Raw genomic sequence first — 23,588 nt, 5'->3', positions numbered from 1 at the left:
CTTTGGTCCAACCAGTCCATGCGGACCATAATCCCAAACTAAACTGGTCCCACCTGCCTGCTCCTGGCCCACATCCCTCCAAACCTTTGCTATTCACGTACTTATCCAAAATGTCTTTTAAACATTGTAACTGCACCAGCACCCACTACTTCCTCTGGAAGCGCATTCTATATATGAACCAGCGTTTAAAAGAGTTGCCCTTCATGTCTTTAAAATCTTTCTATTCTCACCTTAAAAATATACCCTCTGGTCTTGAGATCCCCCAGCTTAGGGGGAAGAAACCTGCCACTCACCCTACCCATGCCCCTCATGATGTTATAAACCTCTATAAAGGTCACCAGTCAACTTCCCACACTCCATGAAAGAAGTTCCAGCCTACCCAGCCCCTCCTTATAACTTAAACCTTCCATTACCAGCAAGATCCTGGTAAATCTCTTCTGAACCCTCTCCGGCTTAAGAATACCCTTCCTATAACAGGAAGGCCAGAACTGGACACAGTACTCCATGAAGAGGCTTCACCATCGTCCTGTACAACCTCAACATGACATAGCTGGAACTCCGGCTTGAAATCCAGTAGGCAACCACTCCCACAGGTGGGAACATATGTGAACCAATCTCGGCTTCCCACCCTCCTATTCCTCTGCAGCAGGGACCTGGGCACCTTTGCCTCAGTGGTGACATTGCCCAGCCCTACTTACCCTTGGCAGTCCAGGCAGCTCATTGTCAACCATGGTGGCCACATGAAACTGCAGGAGTTTGACGTCCTCAGCAATGACGTGAGCTGCGGCTCCATTCTGTTCATTTCTCCTCAGCTGATTGTTAATTTTCACAATGTCAGCCAGTTTGTGGGTCAGGTCATCCTGAGATGGAGAAAAACAGCACCAGTTATATATTTACAAAGAAAGTCACTGAGAGCGCAAGCCCTGATTGGTGTCAAGCAGCTGGGTTTACCCCTAATGCTCACTCCCTTTCTCTCTGGCCCCCAACTGTGTCTCATTTTCCATCCTGCTGGGATACAGCTGCCTTCTGATTCCCCCCACACTAATGACCAGCCTGTGTATACACCAGTACTTGGTGATGTGAAGCTGAAACAGATCCGGACTCCAGCCACGTGCCTAGATGTTCCGATTGGGATCCCACTCGGAATTCCTACTCATGCAAACCTCTTCCTCTGCGCTTAATGCTGCCACTTATCCTGTACAACCCTCTACCCAACCACAACCCAAATCCTTAAGCCCATCCCTTCTGACATCTCCCCTACTACCTTGGTCTGTCCCTCCTCACATCCCCATTGGCTCCCCACCACCTGCTCTCCTGTCACCCATTATATTCTGCTTTCCCATGGAGTGCCCACAGTACTCGGACAGTGATCCCAACAAGGACAGTACCTGGTTTCGGGCAGAGCCCTGCATGACAACAGCAGGACGCACAGAGAGCGGCGGCACAGGAAGAACCGTTAGAATCATCCATTCTGGCTTCGCATACTTGGGATCCATACCCAGGATCACGCACTCCTCGTCCGTGATCCGCTTGAAGATCTCGTACACGCGCTCTGGGTTCAGCAGGATCTTCTTCTCTTGAGAGTCTTCGTTCACATGTTTCCACTCAGCATACAACTCCAGGCCCACCCTCCGAATGCGAGGCTGGTAGCGACCACAGCCTCCGTGACCCTGAAGCAGGGACAAACCACACAAATCATCACACTCACCAGCCACAAACACATTACACTAACAGGTTGATATGGGAAAGACCGGGGGGCGGGGGGAGTGGGGGGCATAAATATAAAGACAGTCACTGATAACCCATCGAGAGGTTGGAGGGTTTGAACTATAGCAAGAAGCTGGATGGGCTGGGGCTTCTGTCCCCTGGAGCACAGGCTGAGCGGTGACCTTCCAGAGGTCTATAAAATCATGAGGGGCATGGATAGGGTCAATAGGTGAGGTCTTTTCTCCAGGGTGGGGGGAGTTCAAAACTGGGGGGGGGGGCGCACAGGTTTGAGGTGAGAGGGGTACAATTTAAAAGCGACCTAAAGGGGCAACTCTTTCATGCAGAGGGTGGTGCATGAATGGAGCAAGCTGCCAGAGGAAGTGGAGGAGGCTGGTACAATTACAACATTTAAAAAGGCATCTGGATGGGAATATTATTAGGAAGGGTTTAGAGGGAAATGGGCTGAATGCTGGCAAATGGGACTAGATTAATGTATGATATCTGGTCGGCATGGACAAGTTAGACCAAGAGGTCTGTTTCCGTGCTGTACAGCTCTATGATTCTATAGACCCCTGTCAGGGATTCAAGAGAAAATGCAGTAATGAGAATGTGGGGAACACGAGGCAATGGAATATTTGACAAGTTTAAGAGCAAGGTACAAAAACTGGATACAGAAAGCCATTAGTGGAGAAGTGACAGAGGCCGAGGTGTAGGGAAAGGGAGACTAATTGGATTGCTCTCAGTGAGCTGCAGCCCACTGTATGGATGGCCAGCTCTTATACATTGCCTTGCAGGGATATGGAGTAAAATGCTCAGGGGAATGATTACCTTCTCCTTGGTGAGATCTTCCTCACCCTCTTGTTGCTCCACTCCGAACTTGTTGTCCATCTCCTCGCCCCCCTCACAGATGTTCTTCCCTTTGCACAGGTCATAGACATGAGTGAGGCGTTTCCGGGGCTGCCCCTTCGATTTGATCAGGATGTCTTTGATTTTGGGATTATTCTGGTGATGACAAGAGACAAGAGATTTCCCAATGATTAGACCGACAATTCACACTTTTTTTCTCCGCCCAAAGCACAGGTACATCCAGTCACCCAACCGTGCCCCCCTTCTGCCCCTGTTTTCTGATCAAGTGATACCAACAGTTCGCACCCTCATGCCCAGATGTAAACACTAGGGAGGTGCAGAGCAGCGAGGGACCCACAACATGAGGAAATCCACTATTGCATGCCCTCATTTAGATACACTCAACAGATTCTGCAGTGACAGATGTATTGAAGGGGAAGCTGGGTAAACACAAGGGAGGAAGGAATAGAAGGACAGAGACTGGCAAAAGGAACACGGGGAGCAGAAATACCAGCACAGAGCCAGCCTGAGAGGCTGGAAACATGATGCAAAAAAAAAAAAAACAACAAAAAAAACAAAAAACGTTACTTACGGAATCTACCAGCAACTTGGAACAGAAGAAACAGACACACCGGAGAACTTTCATCGTCTTTGTAAGAAAGCCAACATGAAAGACAGGCTTTGCCAGTTCGATATGTCCAAAGTGACCAGGACATTCGGTCATGTTACCTACAAAGTGGACACAATGGACTGTCAGATACTGTAGAGGACATGGCTCTAGTCTGATCCCCTCAGGAAATAACAATCAGCCAGGAGTCCTTACCCCTCAACACGAGGGCCTATACAATTGGCAAATACAAACTGGTGTAGTTGAAGAAACCATATGAACAGAGGGGCCATTCAGTCCATTCCACAATGAATGGCTTTAAAAAGGTCCTGCCCTCTTTTCTGGGAGGCATTTCATTACATTACCATTCTCCCCATTAAATCCCTCCACCTAACAGGAGGTTAGAGGCAGGGGAGGTGTATGGGCTGGAGGTTTCTTACTCAAATCCACCTCAACCCAACCCAACCTCATTAATCCTCACCCAGAAACCTCCTATCCACACTGAGGGGGAAACCACAATGAACAAATTCTTCAGACAGTGTCAATGATTCGGACTCCACAAAAAACCAGGCAGGTTGATGGTTTCCAATGGAGGGGTGCTGCACAAAATAAAAGTGTTTGAAATGACAGGAGGTCATTTCAAACTCTGAGCACCAGACATAACAGTTGCAGGAAATGTGGCTGAAAGTTCGAAGTCTTGTCAGAATTTTGCCTCATCCCCAACTCTGCAGGTGCAAAACAGCCAGAATATTTGGGGTTTGAGATCTGGAGGGTGCTGGAGACAGCAGAGACTGGAGATAGTGCTGAGAACATAAAACAGAAATCCTTTTTGATACCTTTGAAAGCTACTGATTAAACACACAGAACACCCTGAAGAAACAGGGAAGGTTAGAAGACTAGAACATTAGACTGAACTTCAAAGGGCTGAATGTCACTCCTGGTTTCACTGATCGATCCTGGCTCCTGGTCCAGCACTACAGTTTAAAATTCTCAGTTGGTTTCCAAACTCCTGAGCTGGCACCTCCTCCCTTTCTCGGATCACAACCTTAAAATCTGAGCTCCTCCAATTCTGGTCTCTGTGGCTTCTCCCCAGTTTCCATAGTTCCACCATTTGTGGCCCTGCTTCGAGCTGTCTGGGCCCCAAGCTCTGGAACTCCTTCCCTTAATAGTCATTTCTCACACAAACCTCCTTCAAAAGATTACCAACGAGCAGGCATTTGCCTACTTGCTGTGACATCTCCTTTAGTTTGGTCAGATATTTCACATTGTTAGCAGCACCATACAAATGCCGCATCTTGTAGATTGCTCAAAATGTCTAATAGAATTAGAGTCAAGTAATACGGCACAGAAATCGACGCTTTGGCTCAACTCCATGCCGACCACATTTCCCAAATTCAACTAGTTCCATTTATACAGTCAGAGTTAAACAGAGTTATACAGCATGGACACGGACCTTATTGGTCCAACTTGTCCATGCCAGCCAGATATCCTAAACTGATCTAGTCCTGTTTGCCAGCCTTTGACCTGTATCCCTCCTATTCATGTACTCATCCAGATTTGCTGGTGTTTGTCCCATATCCCCCTCAACCTTTCCTATCCATTTAACTGTCCAATCAATATACCTGTCCAAATGTCTTTTGAATGTTCTAGTTGTACTCCCTTCTACTGCTCCTTCTGGTAGTTTGCTCCATACACGCATCACCCTGAGAGAAAACACTGCCCTTCAGGTCCCTTTTAAATGTCTCCCCTCTGACCTTAAAAACTTATCCACTTCTGGTTTTGGCTTCAGAACCTTGGCTAATCACCTTATCTACGACCCTCATGATTTATAAACCTCAGCTCCTACACTTCAGGGAAGTTGTCGCAGCCAATCCACCCTCTCCCTGTAACTGGAATGAAGCAGAGTGCAGACCTGGATCAGATAGTCCTGTTTCAGTAAGAGGGCAAGCACCAAAACAGGAAACCCTCCAGAATCGTCACTTCTAAGAAACTGCGTAACTGGACCTTGTCACAAGATAACACCAACTAGAGACTGGAGCATTATCCATCAATCCTACATCTCTCTCTCTCAAGAGCTGAACTTGCTTCCTTCAGGCCCAAGATCCATAATTCAGAAATTTATGGCATCTGATCCTTTCACTGTTCCTGACCAACACTTTTGCTGTGAATTAAATTCATTAACTTTAAATTTGAGCTTTCCGAGTTTGATCTGGACCTGTGGCTTGTTACATTACTGAATCACAACCCCAGTATGTTACAGGATAGCAAATGTATGCAAAAATCTGATTAAGAGAAGGACAACACAAATAAAGGGACCATTGCACAAACTAAAGAGATGTTGCTGAGACAGCCATCAAGAAAGAATGCTACAAGGGGAGTTTGACAGATTTTGCTTTAAGCACAGGGAGGCAAGCACAATGGAGCTTTGTTTCCAGGCAAAGTCACTCACCTGCACAAGTCTGGCATCTTCCAGTTCTTTCAATGACACCTTGGCGAGGGTCCATCAGGCCACCCAACTTGGGCCGGCCTCCTTCGGTGGTCTCAGAGTACTTTATTCCTCCCTCAGTCACAGACATTCGTTTCTGGGAAGAGGCAGTAAAACAGTGAGAGGAATTCTCTAACTGCAGATTTGCAGCACAAATAGGCCAGTTTCCTGCAGGTGGTCCATGCAAATCTTCTTGCACTCTCTCCATCGCACTATCTTCATCTTACCCTGCCAGCATACTCTCCTGTCCCTTTCTCACTGGTTTGATCCCATACCCAGAAATACAAACTACTTCCATTCAATTTCTACACGAGCACCACCACCAGCTTGTATTAGTGTAGCATTTCCACCATAAGATTGCCCAAGGCGATTTACACAACTAGTGAACAAAATTTGATACCAACCCATGTAAGGAGATATTAGGAAGGATGACCCAAAGGCTTAGTCAGAGGGACAGGAATTCTTCAAGAGGGAAGCAAGCTCTGGGTAAAGAAGTTTGCCTTAATTCCTGATCAGATTTATTAGCACTGGCAAGGTCAAAGGGGCGGTTTTTTTTGTTTGCTGTCTGCAGGATCTTGCTGTGTAGCAAATGATTCTCTTTCATTGCAATAGCTCCACACTCCATTCGACTGTCAGCACAAGCTACCTAGGCTAGCCGAATTGCATGGGTCTCTGTTGTGGAAGGTCACAGAACTCAACACAAGCTGTTTGAGGGAAAGGCTACAGGTGAACTGAGACAAAGTGAATGCAGACAAGATGCAAATTCTCATTTATGCCTCTGTACCAACAGTGACAGCATCACCTATGGGACAGATATCCCCAAGCAGCACTGTGGCCTTTTGGACTCAAGTGTTGGCTTGTAACCACTGCCACTTTTTTTTTGAAAAAGTCTCAGCTGATAACTGCTCCTTTAGGCCATCAACCAACTGGTCATACCATCACCCCTAACTAGGGCTGATTTTATCTCCCTCTGCTTGTCTCTGCACCAGAAATTTGATTGCCAACTCTGATCAGATTAAAAACACAGACTGGAAAAGAAAATTACCCACTTTTCTCCAATCTCATTACCTGGCCAGTTGATATTTCTAAGAGGCTACTGTGGGCCTGTGCTCAAAATACCAACTACACATGTCATATTAAATTAAAGTCTGGGTCAGGGTTAGAATGAGACATCTCAACATGACTACTTCTAGTGACAGAACTGCAAAGGGGTACAAGATCATGTGATTATTGCCTTTAGGGGGTCTGACTAAATCGTCCACCCAGGACAAAGTGGGCTAAATGGAAAGCCCATTTCTGAAGACAGGTCCCGACCCAAAACATCAGCTTTCCTGTTCCTCTGATGCTGCCTGGCCTGGCCTGCTGTGTTCCTCCAGCTCCACACTTATCTGACTCCAGCATCTGCAGTTCTTACACCTCCTTCAGGCAACTCTGGCTCCAAGTCAGGACACATTGCCCTCAGATCCATTTCACAAACCAACTCCACCAGAGAGCACATTCTTCAACTCATTGTATTTAAGGCCCTAGGGGTGTTGAGTTAGAAACCTCAATGATGTGGTACCATCCACAGAATAGGTGATGCCAATTTGCCCATTATGCCTACATCAGCTCTCAAAACAGCTGCCTAGCTGGCCTGCTCACCTTGTTCTCTCCAAAGTTCACCCAATTTCTTTTGGAAACTTGCTAATGAACCCATTTCCAACATCCGTTCAGACAGGATGTTGAAAGTCACATATTGCATAAGACCACAACTCCCCTCCCCTCAGCTTCATGACTGGTAAAGTTAGCACCCCTCCAGCTCCCAACCCTGCAGCCAGTGGAAACAGTTTCTCCAGGTTTACTTTATCAAAGCTACTCATGATTTGAGCACATCTATTCAGTTTCCCTTGGGCTTTTCTGCTCACAGTCCCAGCTCTGCAACCACTCAGAATGAAGTTATTCATCACTGGGAAGGGCATTTGGTAAACCTCTGCAGCCTCTCAAAACAGAGCCAAATAACATGGAATGAGCCATGAATCACTGGGTAGGGATCTGAAAGGCAGAAAACATGCAGGAAATTAGTTGGATGGCAAGGATGAAACCCTTTTGCCAACTCAAACCAAATAAAGTCTCTTGCAAAAGTTGTGGCCAGGGAAGATCATGAATTTAAAGGTAAGTTAGGCTTAATTACAGATGGCTGTATTAGAGTAAGTCTACAGCTATCATTAAAGCTGGTCACCACTATACAGTGAGAGATCCAGGCAGATTCTTAACTTGCGTAGAACTGGATTTTTACTTTGTGAAAATTTTGCAGGGCTGTGGGGATCAGAGGGATAAGTGTGAGGAATTGTCAAAAGAGAAGCTGACAGACTGAATGATCATCTGTGCTGCAAAGTTTAATAAACACTGTACTGGCAACATCTCCAACTGCATAAAAAGCATTTACTGCAAAATAACAGAATGCAAACCTAGCTTGGAGGTTTTGCAAGTTTACAGCCAAGCTTCTACTGCCTGTATCTATGGCAGAGTCTTCTCAATACCCACTTCTCCCCCTTCACAGACATAGGTTAGCCTGTGGCCCATCAAGACCTCAACTTTAAAATGGTCGTCTGCTTCTTCCCTCCAATAGCCTCAAGCTTCCTCCATCACTAACACCCCCAGCCACTACACACTCTGGGAATCCATTCTCCAATTTCCATCACTCCACCGTTGGTAACAATGTCCTCAACTGTCTGAGCTCTGAAATTCCTCCCTAAACATCTCTAAAACCCAATTGGTCAATGTGCTGAGAGATAACAAGGTTTAGAGCTGGATGAACACAGCAGGCCAAGCAGCAGAGGAGCAGGAAGGCTGACGTTTCGGGCCTAGACCCTTCTTCAGAAAAGGAAAAAAGTGCTCGTGTAACTGAATTTCAACTGAGATTCACTCCTGGAATGATTGCTGTAGTAAAGTGCATTATGGAAATACATTAGTAGATATGGGAACTAATCAGCACTTTCAGAAGGCTGGATGCAAAGAACATATGCAGATTAGCCTGGACTATTGCACTGAGTATGAAGAGCTAAGCTGGAGGGAGGGGAAATGTGCACTCCACTTTAATGGATTCTGTCCAATAACAACCATAAAGGGTTATTGTTTTGAAACTGGCAATGGTGTGGGCAAGCAAGAATAGGGCGAATACAAAACAATTGCAACATAAAGAGTTCAATTAGCAATTTCTGCTTTATTATAAAATAATGCTTCACAAACTCAAGGATACAATCATGTTAATATACCCCGTGAAGAACAAATCTTCGTACATTTACAGCACTTCACACTCAGCAGCCATGACGAACATTCCCAGAATACCTCAAGCAGGACATGCATCAATCCAGAACTGTTGCCTGGATTTCAGCAAGTTTGGGTCTGGCTTGTACACCACCAATGGAACTGAGCTGTGCAACTCTACATATTATTCTTGCAGACTTCCCTGGTGTCAGGAATGTACTGGGGCTGAGTAAGGCTCCAGAGAAGCACAGATAGGAGGAGGTCCAAGACGCCAGGTGCAATTGAGAGCATTTCAACATGTTAAACCATGAAGCAGTCTTTCATCATACACTCTACGTCAATATACAGCTGCAGATAACATTCCAAACTGTCCCTGCTAAACAGCAGCGTAAGCATTTCCAGTCTTCTGATTACCGTTGAAACACCATTTCAGATACTCGCAGCAGCAGTGGAAGGTCCAAGGTGGAGGATTAGATCACCCTGCAGAACATTGGATGTTGTTATGGTGGAACCCCATTTGTGGTAGTTAAGGGGGGAATGAAAGGTCAGGACGGAGAAACAAAGCACTTTACTCAACACTTTCAAAATTCCAAGCAACTTCAAAAGAAATGTTGAGATTATCCAACTGGAAGAGCACTTCCTTCAATTCAGGCTGGAGTCTGCTCCAACACTCAATTGGGTCATGTTGACACCTACCAGTCATGTTTCTATAATCCTTGAAAGATCACAAAAATAACGCAGGTAAAAGGACATCAAGGTTTCAAGCAAGTCTAAAAAACTCATCTAACTTCAGCCTATATCTTCACTGGTTAAATGAGGAAGAGGTACCATCTACATCCAGTTTTCTGGATTGAAATGGCAACTATGATTTAAGCTGGTTTTACAGCTTGATTTGTGGTACATTACAGAAAGAGGTGGGGTAACTTAAACTGGAACCTAGGTGGAATCAGCTGGAGCCGGATCAACTAGGCCAGCTCAAATATCAAGCCTCCAACTTGTTGCACCAAAATGAGAGAGAAAAAAAAATTACAGTCTGCCAGCAAAGGCAGCTTACTTAACTTCAAGAACTATGCCCAGAGGGCTTCGTGAGGTATTAACTTGGGGGGAAAAAAAAGCAATACTTTGTGGCATTTTAAGGTGACACTAACATGGAAAAGCTCAGTGAGCACTTTCATAGGTCAAGCTCAAGTGAAATAGGAAGTGCTAAAAACTCAACAGGTCAGGCTGCATCTGTGGAGAGAAAGGGTTAAAAATTTCAGGACATGTCCTGTCAGAATAGCAGTGTTTAAATTATTAATAGCTTGCAGATTGATTGCTTTCAAAAACTGGGAGAGAGATTCTGAAAAGGTAGCCTAAGAATGAGACTTTTTGCACAATAGCTTTAACTATTTAAAAAAACAAAAATCCTTCTGCGACACAATAACTGAATTCCACAAGTCAAGGCAATAATTCATGGGCTCAATGAAAAGAACATTCGCTGGTCCAAGACAACATCCCTTTAAACCTGTTATGAAAGGGGGATTATACAACTGGATGGGTGAAGTGTACAAGGCTCCACTTTCTCCAGAAGTTAAAAAACCAACACTGAACTGGCAACAGTCCAAAACCATGCCACATGTAAAGCTGAGCTCTATAGTGAAAAGAAGGTCTAAAAGAAATCAGATGGGGTGGGGGAAGGAAGGCAGAGAGAAGAGAACAGGAGGGAAGGCATCCAGTATAAAAAGGCACTTTAAACAGCAGTTAGCCCAAGAGCGATCCAGTGAATAATTTTAACATGCAAACCATAATGTACTTATTAAAAGTCTCAAATATAAAAACGTATATAAAAAAAGCTGTAAAATGCATGCAAAGTCTTGGTCTGAATTATTTATGGGAAGGAAGGAAGGAAGGAAGGACTAGAAGCCAAGGCTTCCTACCCTACTTAGTGAAACGCATTACACAAATTAAAACAAAAAAAAACTCGAATGCAATTAGCTAGCAGTGGCAATTTGAATTAAAAAAAATTACAATTCAAAAGAATAGAAAAAAGTCTTTCAAATTCCCTCTCTACATCTTTAGCAAGGCAGAAACCAAACCCAGTACATACCATCTCATCTGGACTGAGGATGCCAAACTGGACCCTTCTGATGGTGCGCAGTGGGCATGCGCTGTCTCCGGAAGGAGGTCCTTGCATGGTTCAAACTCCCAGAAGCCAAGCGACGTCTCGTCAGGGGTGGAGGGAGAGGGAAATAAAACCTTATTTTTTTTTTTTAAAAACCGATAACTATTAAAAACCCCTACTTTCCGAGACGAAACAGGTACAATCGCACCGGTAAGCCTTCCCAACTGTGGGCTAGCCTTTGAAGTGACCAGCCCGCCCCTGCAACAGTTTATCCCCTTCCCCTTTTTTCCCTCCTGCTCCGGGTGCGCTCAAAGCGCATCTGAAGGCTCCAGTGCTTGTGCGGCGCTTTATATAGATTTCAGGCGGCCGCGGGGTTACCTGCCCCGGCACCGCACGGGCTCGAACGCCGGCGTATGGAAAAAAGTCGGCCGGGGCGCCGGCGATTGGTCGGGCTCGTCGCATCTCATTAATCATCGGGGGCCCGCCCCCTTTACCGGATGGACGGCGCCGCGACGGAAATACCCGAGCGCCGCCGAAGTGTTTTGTGGACCCAGAGAGAGACTGCGAGAGAGAGAAAGTGAGCGACTGGTGGCTCGAGCTGCTTGGATGCGTTTGTGGAGCCTGAGGCCTAGGCCGCGTTTGCCGTCGCCGGGGCCTCTTCATCACTCGGTCACCCGATCCAGCCCAATGGATCCCATCCCAGATCGGCTGATTCTACTCTTCCGCTACTCGATCTCCCCACCCGAAGTCGACCTGTTCCCCCCCCCCCCGCTCCACCTCCTCAAACCGCAGTCGTCGTTGTCGGAAAAAAATACCCGGTACCTCAGCGAAGCCTCGGCCTGGCGTAAAGAGGCGCCCCGGGTCGGACCGTCGATGAAGCGGTGAGGCGCCGCTAGGAAAACCCGCTGGAAGCCTCGACCCGAGGCCTGACTGGAGGAGGCGGGGTGGGTGGGGGTGGTGGTGGTAGTTGGATGCCGAACACCGGGGTGGGGGGAGAGTTTGAGTTGGTGGTGGTGGGGGGGAACGGATCTACCGCCACTTTGTAAGTGGCTGCGCTTTGTTTGTTTGCCTTTGTATGGAGTTAGTTTCGGATTCTTAAAAAAAAATTGGAGAGACATTTTGTGGAAATGTTCCTGATCGAGTCCTTCCCTCCCTCTGGCTCTTGTACATTCAACGAGAAAATGGAGGCGAGTTATTTCAAGAGGCAGCTCCTGAACAACAATGAACTTGGTCCATCCGTCCCCCCCCCACCCCCCAACTTTTGTTTTTAATTTGACAAAGTTAATTTCTTTCTTTTAAAAATATAAGATCCATTTAGTCACTCATTTCCTCAATTGTTTTTTTAAAAAGTCACCCCCACTGCTGTCCTACTAACCTTAAAAAAAAATCAGCCAAATATCTCCAGGCAAAGTGTGTCGTAATAGTTTTTCCCTTTCGTGTTCAAACTGTCTTGGGTGTTTTGTCGAAACAAAAACGCTTTTAAAAATGTTCTTTTTTTACTTCAAATATTCATTTGACCCACGTTTATCAGAAAACAAAAAAAAATGTCCATTACCATCTTTTCAAAGTATTTCTTGAGGGTGGAGAGTCCAAATTTTCCTGAGACTTCAAACCTGCCAAGGTTAGTTTGAAAACAAAAATCTCTTTGCTACAAAATCAGCTCTTCTGTTGTCAGGAGTGCCCACACTTGACACTGTTGGTGTAACTTGCCCTACAGGGTAAGCTCCCATGTTTGTGTTTTTTAAAACCAAGAAAGCTAATATGTTTCTTTCTCACTCTATTATATGGTTGAATAGTTTAAGGCCATTACAAGTTTGCGCTTTCAGTTGTTTCCTGTTAGAGTAACCTTTCCTGTTCTGCTGTATATGTTTTATTTTTGACAGCTTATTTAACAGAGCACAGTGCCAGAGGTGTAAGGCACAGTCAGTATTTCTGAGGAAGGGCCACTTGGTCCGAAATGTTAACTCTGATTTCTCTCCACAGACCTGAGCCTTTTCCAGCAACTTCTATTTTTGTTGCAGTTTTTCAGGGAGACTGAATTAGGACCGCTGTGTTGTTAGAATCCCTCTTGTATCGCTGTTCCAGGGTATTTGGGGAGCTGTTGGCCCCGAGTTTAGCTCTGGTGAACACTTCAGTTCGGTGCTGAGGGAGTGCTGCAGTGCCAGAGATGCCACTTTCAGGTGAGACTCGAACCAAAGTCTTCTTGTTAATATTAAAGATCCCATCATGTCTATTCAGAGAAGAATGGGGGAGTTCTCCCTGGGGCCAATATTTATCTCCCAACCAATATTACAAAAATGCATGGCATGCTTATTATCTTGTTTGTGGGAGTTTGCTACGTGAAAATTGGTTTCCTGCGTTATGATAGTGACAGCTCTTGTAAAGAATCTTCAGTGGCTGTATAACGCTATGGGTTGTGCTGCAGTGACGTAAGTTACTAGTGAATCGGAAGCCTGTCTTTTAATACCTTTATCCAGATTTGTAGTGTTCGGTCAGCAAGATAAGTGTTGTCATGTTGTGCTAACAACAGGATATTAAACCTAGGCAGAGTCAACATGGTTTTGTGAAAGAGAAATCAAAATTGTCTAACTTACTTGAGCCTTTTGAGGAAGCAGCAAGCAAGTGCTGTACTGGGATTTCCTGGATGCATATGATGTAACACCTTATCAAAGGTTACTGTGCAAAATAACAGCTCATGGTGTAGGGATTAACACATTAGAACTGGTGGATGATTGGTTAGCTACAAGGAAGCTGAGTAATGATAAATAGGTCATTTTTTGGTTTGGTAGGTCATTACAAGTGCTGCTGGTGCCTTAACGTGCCACAGTTTGTATTGATAATTTGGATGAAGGCATCCAGTGTATTTTTGCTAAATTTGCTGATGGTACAGCATTAAATAAAGTGAGTTGTGAAGAGGACATAGTGTCTGAAAAGGGATACAGAAAGCATTGACACATGGAGAATAATGTGGGAAAACATGTCCACTTCGTCAGGATGAATAGAATGACAGCATATCATTCAAAAGGAGATAGTGAGATGTCTGATGTACAGAGAGATCTAGGTCTCCTGGAACCTGAGTGACAACGTTAGTGAATAAGTTAAGTAATTAGAAGACAAATATGATGTTGGCATTCATTGCAAGGAGAGTGGAATACAAAAGTACAAATGGCTTTCTTTCATTGTACAGTGCGTTGGTGAGGTCTCATCTGGGATAGTATGTGCAGTTTTGGTTTCCTTTTCTTAAAAAGAAGGATATAAGTGCCGTCCGAAGAAGGATCACTTGATTGATAACTGGGAGAAGAGGTGATCTTACGAATGTATCCATGAGCGTTTAGGAACATAAGGCTTTCTGACTGAAACGTCGAAGATCCTGAGGGAACATGAGTGCCAAAAGGATGTTTTCACTTGTGGAAGGACAGAATCAAGGACACGGTTTGCAAATAAGAGGGGTTCCTTTTGAGTTGGAGGTAAGCGGAACATTTTTTTCCCTCCATGGGTCATGAGTCTTTTTAATTCTCCTTTCTCAACAGTGGGGAAACTGGAATCATTGAATATTTTTAAGTCAGTGGTAGTTAGATTATTGATCAACAAGGAAGTTGTATGTTCTTGGGGATTGATGGGAGTTTGAGTTGCGACCGCAATCAGATCAGATGTTCTAGGCTAGAAATTTATTTCCATCCCTTATTGCCCAGAGCGTAGTTAGGAATCAATCATATTGAATGTGGGTCCGGAGTCACAGAGGCCAGAGCAGGTTAGGCTGGTAGATTTCTTTCCCCAAGAACTTTAGTGAATCAAGTGGGTTCTTACAACAGTTGAAGGTAGTTATAGGGTCTTGTTAGATTAGTTTATTGACTGTGTACAGTTCTGGTCGACCTGTTTTAAGGATATTATTAAGCTGGAGAGGCTCGGAAAAGATTTACCAGGGGATTGCCGGGAATGGAAGGTTTGAGTTATAAGGAGAGGCTGAATAGGTTGGGACTTTTTTCATCAGAGCGTAGGAGGTTGAGCGATGACCTTATAGAAGTTAATAAAATCATGAGCAGTGCAGGTAAGGTGAATGGCAGGTGCCTTTTCCCTCGTGTGTGGGATTTCAAGACTAGTGGGCATGTTTTTAAGGTGAGAGGAGAGAGATTTGAAAAGGATTTGAGGGGCAACTTTTTTTTACACAGAGTGGTTTATGTGTGGATTGAACTTCCAGCGGAAGTGATGGATGTGTGTACAGTTACAACGTTTAAAAGACATTTAGATAAGCACATGAATAAGAAAGGTTTGGAGAGTTATGGGCCAAGTGCAGTCATGTGGGACAAGTTTATTTTGGGATTATGGTCAGCATGGACCGGGTGGACTGAAGGGTCTGTTTCTGTGCTGTATGACTCTGAATTAAAATCTTACTGTCTGCTGTGGTAAGATTCAATCTCCATGTTCACAGGACGTCAGCCTGGGTGAGTAGTCCTTTGACATCACCACTATGCCACTGCCTTTCATAAATGGCCTATTCCTGCTGCCTTTGTTTGTGTGTCAGAGACAAACACATAAAATGGTTCTGCTGGTAGGAAAGGGAGGTTGGCGCGATCTTAAAATTATTTCCGGACCCTTAGGAAAGATGGTTAAATCCTAAAGGTGTTAGAAGTATGGAACTTTCTCCCACACACATTGGTTTGCCAGTTCAGTTGATAATTTTAAATCTGAGATTTTAATTAGCCATGGGTGTAATTACAACCAAGGTAGAGATAGGATACAGAATTAGAAATGATCTTGATGCATGCCAGAGCAGGTTCCCGCTAAATGGCCACCTCTGTTCCTGAAAAGCCAGGTCACTTTATGTTAGAAATAATTTCAGAATAATGATTACTGCAAACACGAAAGAGAAGATGCTGGAAATTTCACAGCTCATTTAACAAGATTAGAAGAGAATAAATACATTCATTTTTGAGATGATGGCCTATTGTCGATCCTTTCTTTCACTCTGATTGGATGTTCCCAATATTTTTGATTTCTGTTGTCGCTGGCTGATGATGATATCAGCGGTTTACAGAAATGGTTTCTGAAATCTCAGCCACAGATGTTTGAAGTGTATAGGATACATCCGCGGGGAAAACAGCTACCACCTTTTCCCGACTCTCAAAACCGCTTGTGTAATGACATCAAGCTTACTCACGGGACTGAGCTGTTTTTGATGAGGCCTTTGTTCTAAGTGCCTGTAGTGGCTGGATCATGGATGCGTTAGAAATCGTGAGAAAGGAAGGTGAACATGTTTGATTGCTCACAACAAAAACAAAGTTGCTGGAGAAACTCAGCAGGTCTGGCAGCATCTGTAAAGGAAAAACCAGAGTTAACGTTTTGGGTCCAGTGACCCTTCCTTCGAACTGATGGTGGCTGGGAAAACGTCAGTTTATATGCAGAAAATAGGGAGGTGGGTGGGGTAGGGAGTAAATGATAGGACAGAGCCCAAAGAGAGAGAGAGAGAGAGACAGTTGGACAGACAAAGGAGTTGCTAACGATCAAGCTGGAAGGGTGAATAGTTGCTAATGGGGACTGTTAGTGACTAACAACAGGGGGTGTGTAATAGCAGGCTGTGTGGTAACAAGGCCTGGTGTGTGGGGTAGAGGGCTGGGCCATGGGAGAGTTTAGGCCCTAAAATTATTGAACTCAGTATTGAGTCTGGAGGGCTGTAGGGCCCCCACGTGGAAAATGAGATGTTGTTCCTCCAGCTTGCGTTGGGCTTCGCTGGAACACTGCAGCAAGATTGATGCTGTTTGCATTCTGCACATTTCGTGGAAGGTCGGAAACGCAGCAGTCCCTTTGAAAGCAAATGCCCCCAAGTACAGTCATGCCCCCCCCAAGCAAAGACTACTGCTGGCTTGGTGTGCCTGCAGGATGGAAGGTAGATATGCTCCAAAGATTTTCAGTATTGTGAGGAAGGCAGAAGGTTGGCCAAAACTCTGCTCCACGGACACTTGCCCACATGACATAGTGGCACTAAAGTTCGACACTTGAGACAGACTAGCCAATGAGTGAAGGAAATGCCCTGTGGCACTGGTATGTAGTACCGTAACTAGCCGTCACTTGGCAACTGGTGTCAAAGCCGGGCAAAACAAGACTGTCCACAACAATAGCCAAAAATATCACTCCACCTGCGGCAGAACCTGCCACACATCTGCTCCAATACACTGTATACAGGCAGCACACCATCCCCCTCCCAAAAAAAACATGGATGGTAGGATGATGACATCTGTGTTAAAATAGACATTCTGGAGAATGCATACTGGATTTATAACAGCTTTTAATAGTCCTGGCTTTGGCTTTGCACGATATTATTTTAAAAATAAAGGCTTTTGGCCTTGTAGCTAAACAACTTGAATCATTCTGATGATGGATGAGGAGAGGCTAGTTGGGAAGAGGACTAGATAAACGGTCTCACTGCTGTTTCCCTTTTTGTGATTGTTCTGTTCTTGCTGTTGGAGTTTAGGTCTATAGGAATGTTATGATTCATGCATTCTTTTGGGAGAGTTTAATTCCTAAAATAGATCCCAGTCGAGGAAGCAGCATCTTTTTGGCTTTCTAATAACCCCACCACCACGCCCTGAAAACAGACAGATTTGTGTATCCTGTGCCCAGTGGGGCCTTGTTTTTCCTCTGCCGAGACACACTTTGAGGTCCTCTTTCAAACCTGTTGAGGCTGAGAACTCTCCAGTCTCTCCCATTTTCATTTGGTTTTCAGGTCTGTCAGTCTTGTGCTTTTTCATAGAATCCCAACGGTGTGGAAATAGGCTATTCAGCCCATTGAGTCGACACCGCCCCTCTGAAGAGCATGCCACCTGGATCCAGCCCCCTCCCCTATCCCTGTAACCCTGCATTTCCCATGGTTAACCCACCCTAACCTGCACATCCCTGGACACTATGGGACAACTTATCATGGCCAATCCACTCTAACCTGCACATCTTTGGTCTGTGGGAGGAAACTGGAACACCTGGAGGAAGCCCACGGACACAGGGAGAATGTGCAAACGCTACACAGATAGTCGCCCAAGGGTGGGATTGTACCCGGGTCCCTGGTGCTGAGAGGCAGCAGTGCTAACCACTGAGCCGCTGTGGGTTCAAATATCTTGCCTTTCTCTGTTATGTGAACCTGCCCCTGTCCCAAAGGTGTGCTTTGGCTGCAGCTGAGCTTCCCCAGGTGGGGGTCAGTAGCTGAAATTTTGGGGTTTTAAGCTACAAAGCATTGGTGGATGATGTGGAGCTCTGCTGCTCCCTGCCCTTCCACCTATCCCACCTATCCCACCTATCCCACTCTGTGCTCGCTGAGGGTCCACAAACAATTTCCAACCCTAAATGAAGTCATGGTGGAAGAGGTTTGATAAGCACTGGGCTAAAGCATTGTATCAATAAAAGAAATCAACTATTTTCCCAATGTCATCTGTTATCACAAGGCATTTTTAGAGGAATTGTATTGTCAACTAAAACTAGTTTAAAATCCATTATTCCTTTCCTGCCATAATGATATTGAGAGCTGGATTTTCTTTCTTGTTCCATTTGTCAAATAATGCAGAGCTGGTATAACTGCAGTCATAGCATATTGGTCCCCATTCTATTCCAATAGTCTCTTCATTCCCTAAGTACTAATAAATCTAAATTATCTTAATGTTGAATGTAGTCAACAGCTGAGCATGGCAGCTGTCTGGCTTGAGAATTCCACGCAGTTGTAGCATCTTTTGATGACCCCTGGGTGCCTTCGTGGTTTACAGTCAGGAGGTTTAGTGCACAATGTAAGAAACAGATCATCTGTTCTTAGAGATGTTAGTTCAGGGTCAAGTCTTGACCCGAACACTCTGGGGCGCACTCACTGCTTCTCTTTGAATGATACCACGGATTGCTTTGTTCCGCCTGAGAAGACTATTGGGCTATAAGTTTGGCATCTTGTTTGAAAGTTGTCACCTTTTGACAGCACAACCTTCGCTTGGGTCAGCTTAGATGACCGGTTCAATCTTCCGGAGTAGACTTGGGAACTGCTGACGGGACATTGACTGATTGACTGTCTCGATTTCAGTGCTCCCCTCACACTCACTCAGATGTGACTCTGTCTGAACTTGCTGCAGTCCATTCTTGCATGCCCGACCCTGATATCGTCATCCTCATTTGCAGGTTTGATGACACTGTGGTCCTCTGGTGTACTGACCTCTATCTTGCAGAAGCCAAACAGCATCCCTCCAACATTTTCCTGCATCTCCTGTGGACCAGGAATCTGCCACTGGATTTCAAGCCACTGTGTCCAGGTCTGTCACTGACGTCACTCCTCTGGGGATCTTGCCTCCGCAGCCTTCAACACAGAACAGCCTGCCCCTGCTGCCTTCCCAAAACTCATAAATCAAAACCATTGTTTCAGGTTGGTCCTATCTCACTCCACTTACTACTTCCTTTGTATGGTCTCTTCCTACCTACATCTATGAATCTTCCAATGACCTATGTCCCTCGTTTCATGGACCTAATTGTTTCCCTTACACTGTGGATGTCCAATACTTCTACATCTCCATCCTTGGCCAGAGCACACTCTGAGGTCTCTGCTTCTTCCTTGAGAGGTGGCCTGTACAATTCCCATTAACCCCAACCCTCTTCCATCTGGCTGACTTTGTTCTTGCCCTGGAACAACTTCTACTCCAACTCCACTCACGTCCTCCATTCTATGGGCATTCTCATCCCATTTTCCAGCACTTGGCCCTTAGCCTTACACGTGTCCTCCCTGAACAATGGTAGGGTTGCCGTGGTCCTCCTGTTCTCCCCCACCGGCTCACACGTTCAGTGAACCGTTCTGCACCATTTTTGCCAACTCCAATGTGATTCCACCATAAGGTACATCTCCCACTCCCTCTTCAGCATTCCAAGGGGACAGTTTCCCCAGTGATGCTGTAATCCACTCCTCAGACACCCTAACTCCCTCCTCTCTTCAGTACAATACTTTTCAGTGCAGGTCACCTCTTGCCACCTTGCATCCAAAGGCCTAAACGCTCCTTTCAAATAAAATGTCCATGTGCTTCCTTCAATATGGTTGGTTTTATTTATTGCTCATGATGTGGTCTTCTGTACACCAGATAGAGCAAAAGTAGACTGGGCGACTGCTTTGCAGAGTACTCAACTCATTCCAGAAATGTGACCCTGGGTTTCTGGTGCTTGGTGCTTTAACTCCTCATCTTGCTGCTACCCTGACCTCTCTGTTTCCTGGGCCTGCTACAGTGTCCCAGTGAAGCCCACCACAAACCTGAAGAACAACATTTCATCTGTCTTGCCATACTGGGCTCCATTAAACACACTTGGATCATCTGTTCTATCTTGTTTTTTTAAAGGGTTTTTCCCTTTGCTGACTTGTTTTGCCTTTAACCTTGCAAGTTGCATTCGGCTGCTGGTGCTGTAGAATCATTCACACCTCCTCTTTCTCTGCTATATCTATTACCACACTCTGTAGCTTTTGCATCATGAAATCTTTTGTTTATTAATCTCTCTAGCCCTATGCCTTGTTCCAGGCCTTGTCTTTTGTTGTTCCCCTCCCTTCCACTGGCTTAAATTTCTGTTTTTCATTGCTGGCTTGAAACATTCACTCTGTCTCTTTCACAGGTGCAGCCTGCGCTGAATATTTCTCTCATTTTATGCTTATTTCAATTTGCCGAGCCACGAGACATTGGGGTCCAGGTTCATACTTCCTTGAAGGTGAAGTTGCAGATAGACAGGATAGTGAAGGTATTGTTTGGTCCACTTGCCTTGATTGGTCAGTGCATTGCGTGTAGGAGTTGGGAGGGTCACATTGCAGCTGTACAGGACATTGGTGAGGCCACTTTTGGAATACTGTGTTCAATTCTGGTCTCCCTGCTATAGAAAAGATGTTGTGAAACTTGCAAGGGTTCAGAAAAGATTTACAAGGATGGTGCCGGGGTTGGAGGGTTTGAGCTATAGGGAGAGGCTGAATAGGCCGGTGCTTATTTACCTGGAGTTTTGGAGGCTGAGGGCTGAGAGAGGAAAGATTTTAAAAGGGATCAGAGGGGTAACTTTTTAACACAGAGGGTGGTGCGTGTATGGAATGAGTTGCCAGAGGAAGTGGTGGAGGCTGGTACAATGACAACATTTAAAGGCATCTGGATGGGTACGTGAATAGAAAGGGTTTAGAGGGATATGGACCAAATGCTGGCAAATGGGACTAGATTAATTTAGGATATCGGGTTGGTGTGGATGTGTTGGACCGAAGGGTCTGTTTCCGTGCTGTACGTCTCCGTGACCTGCTTAAAATGAAGGTGTTATTGGGCCAGAAGCCAGTGCAAGGCAGTGAACAGGAGGATGACTGGTGGATGAGATGTCGGAGTGAGTGATATTTGTGGATTTTACTCAGGGTAGGTGGCTGGCCAGGTGAAGGCTGGGATAGTCATGTGTGGGGGTCGGGGGTGGTAGTTGGCACAGATGAGAGCCTCAGCAAGTGGGCTGAGGCTGGGCAGAGGCAGGCACTGGCAGAGCAGCAACTTCACTTGAGCTCAGTGCTGGATGTTGTTCGACGAACCCGCGCTTTCCTCCAGTTGTCTGGACAATCGAGTGCCTTGCTGGGCCCAGGAGAGATGACCAAAGTCTGACCACAGACGTTAGAAGCGGCCTAGCTACACGGTCTACGTTAGGGCAGGTCAGCTTAAAAAAAAGAAATCACTGAATGCTTTATTCTCTCGTTCTCTGTCTACCAGCCCACAAAGGATCAGTTTGCTGAATTCAGTTTCACAAATGGCCCTCCATATGTGATGAACCTGTGCTAGTCCAGGGCCACAACCATGACTGCACTGTACCCAGAGAACAAAATGCTTTCTGTGGGCAGACAGCAACTTGGGGTGAGTACAGACAGTGTGATTGTACTGCTGAGCATTCACAGTTCAAACAGTCAGTGTTGTGAAATCTTTCCACCCACAGCCTCAACAGAACGAGAATTCCAGTGAGAACACCCCTTGGCCAGTCTATCAGCTCACCACTTTACTTGGTGGAACCACTCCCAGCTTTGTGTAAGTTCAAATCAGGTTTTTTTTTGCACATTTATGATCAGAAAGGATAAGTGTATCGTAGCATCATCGAAAAACATGGTAAAGAAGGGGCTCATTTGACTTGTGCCCTTGCTGGCTCTTTAGAGTTATCTAATAACTTCAAAATTCCACTCTCACGATTCTTCCTCCATTGTCATAGAGTTGTACAACTTGTTCCAGTGCAGGAGGCCATTCAGCCCATTGAGTTCACACCAGCTTTAAGAGAGTATTTTACTTGATGCCTGTCTGCCTCACCTGCTCATTTGTACGTTTCCTGTTTATATGTGACAGTCTGTGCCAGTATTTCACTTAGAGTCATAGAGCTGTACAGCACAGAAACAGACCCTTCGCTCCGACTCGCCCATGCCGACCAGATATCCTACGTTAATCTAGTCTCATTTGGCCCATATCCCTCTGAACCGTTCCTATTCACATATCCATCCAGATGCCTTTTAAATGTTGTCAATGTACCAGCCTCCGCCACTTCCTCTGGCGGCTCATTCCATACATGCACCACCCTCTGCCTGAAAAAGTTACCCCTCAGGTCCCTTTTATATCTTTCCCCTCTCAGCTTAAACCTATGCCCCTCTAGTTTTGGACTCCCCTACTCTGAGGAAAAGACCTTGAAATCCCCCACCCTAGGGAAAAGACACCTACCATTAACCGTATGTAAATCCCTCACAACGTTATAAACCTCTAGAAGGTCACCTCTCAATCTCCTCCGTGCCAGTGACAAAAGTGCCAACCTATCCACTCTGTCTTTAGCCCAACTGCTCCATGCTGGTATTTATGCTTGATGAGCCTCCCCTCCCCTCTCACCCACTCTATCTCACCCTATCACCAGCTGATGATTCCTTCTCTGGTGTGTATTTATCTAGTTTCACCATAAATGCATCTACATTTTCAGCTTCACCACTCCCACTGAAAGTAAGTTCCACATTCTCCCCATTGGACTGGAGTAAAGTTTAAGAATTATTTAGACAGACGCATGAACAGGCAGCAAATAGAGAAATACGGACCATGTGCAGGTCAGTGCGATTTGTTTAGAATGACACCATAGTTAGCCCAGGCATGGTGGGCTGATGGACCTGTTCCTGGACTGTTCTGTGTTCACTGGGTAAAGCCATTTCTCATTTGGATTTATTAGTGATTGTCTGATGCTGACGTGTTCTCTTCTTCCTCCACAAGCAGAAACATCTTTTGTAAAGTGCTGGACCATCAAATGTAATGTGTTTGGCCATTTTCAATAAACTTGATGTGTGAAAAACTTTACTGACTTTGTGTTATTCTGACAGCACTGACGACCCTGATGCAGAAAGGAATGATTGTCAGAGTTCTGTAGCTTCACATTACCCCAGGCATGTAGCCACAGTGGCCAGGTTAGATTTCGAGTGCCCTTTCCAGCATGCTCAGGCCCAACTCAGGGCTCTGTGGTCTGGTTCTAACTCATAAAGGCCCACTTGGAGGTCTGTGCTGTACAGTGTGGTGCTAATTCTCAGGGGCCCAGCTTGGAGCTCTGCTGAAGAGATGCGCTTTAACCAGCAGGGCCCCAGTCCG

General features: G+C 45.5%; 1 protein-coding gene and 1 long non-coding RNA gene across 2 annotated transcripts in view; one reads left to right on the top strand and one right to left on the bottom strand.

Moving 5' to 3' along the window:
• Positions 1–11,409, bottom strand: part of polr2a (RNA polymerase II subunit A) — a 33,131-nt gene extending 21,722 nt beyond the window's left edge. Inside the window, exons 1-6 of the mRNA XM_020521475.2 lie at positions 10,978–11,409; positions 5,610–5,742; positions 3,146–3,282; positions 2,536–2,709; positions 1,389–1,670; positions 699–860 (exon numbers count right to left, since the gene is read on the bottom strand). Coding sequence (XP_020377064.2) covers positions 699–860; positions 1,389–1,670; positions 2,536–2,709; positions 3,146–3,282; positions 5,610–5,742; positions 10,978–11,064 — 975 coding nt within the window. The 5' untranslated portion in view covers positions 11,065–11,409. The remainder of the gene's footprint in view (positions 1–698; positions 861–1,388; positions 1,671–2,535; positions 2,710–3,145; positions 3,283–5,609; positions 5,743–10,977) is intronic.
• Positions 11,410–11,989: 580 nt separating this feature from the next.
• LOC125487817 lies at positions 11,990–20,772 on the top strand. The gene is made up of 3 exons (XR_007266115.1): positions 11,990–13,172; positions 14,180–14,459; positions 19,135–20,772. It is a non-coding gene; the product is annotated as an uncharacterized LOC125487817 (long non-coding RNA).
• Positions 20,773–23,588: the final 2,816 nt, after the last annotated feature.

Source organism: Rhincodon typus, chromosome 45 (assembly GCF_021869965.1).
Source record: "Rhincodon typus isolate 14 chromosome 45, sRhiTyp1.1, whole genome shotgun sequence".
Taxonomy (NCBI): Eukaryota; Metazoa; Chordata; class Chondrichthyes; order Orectolobiformes; family Rhincodontidae; genus Rhincodon; species Rhincodon typus.
This window is presented reverse-complemented; position numbering and strand designations above follow the sequence as displayed.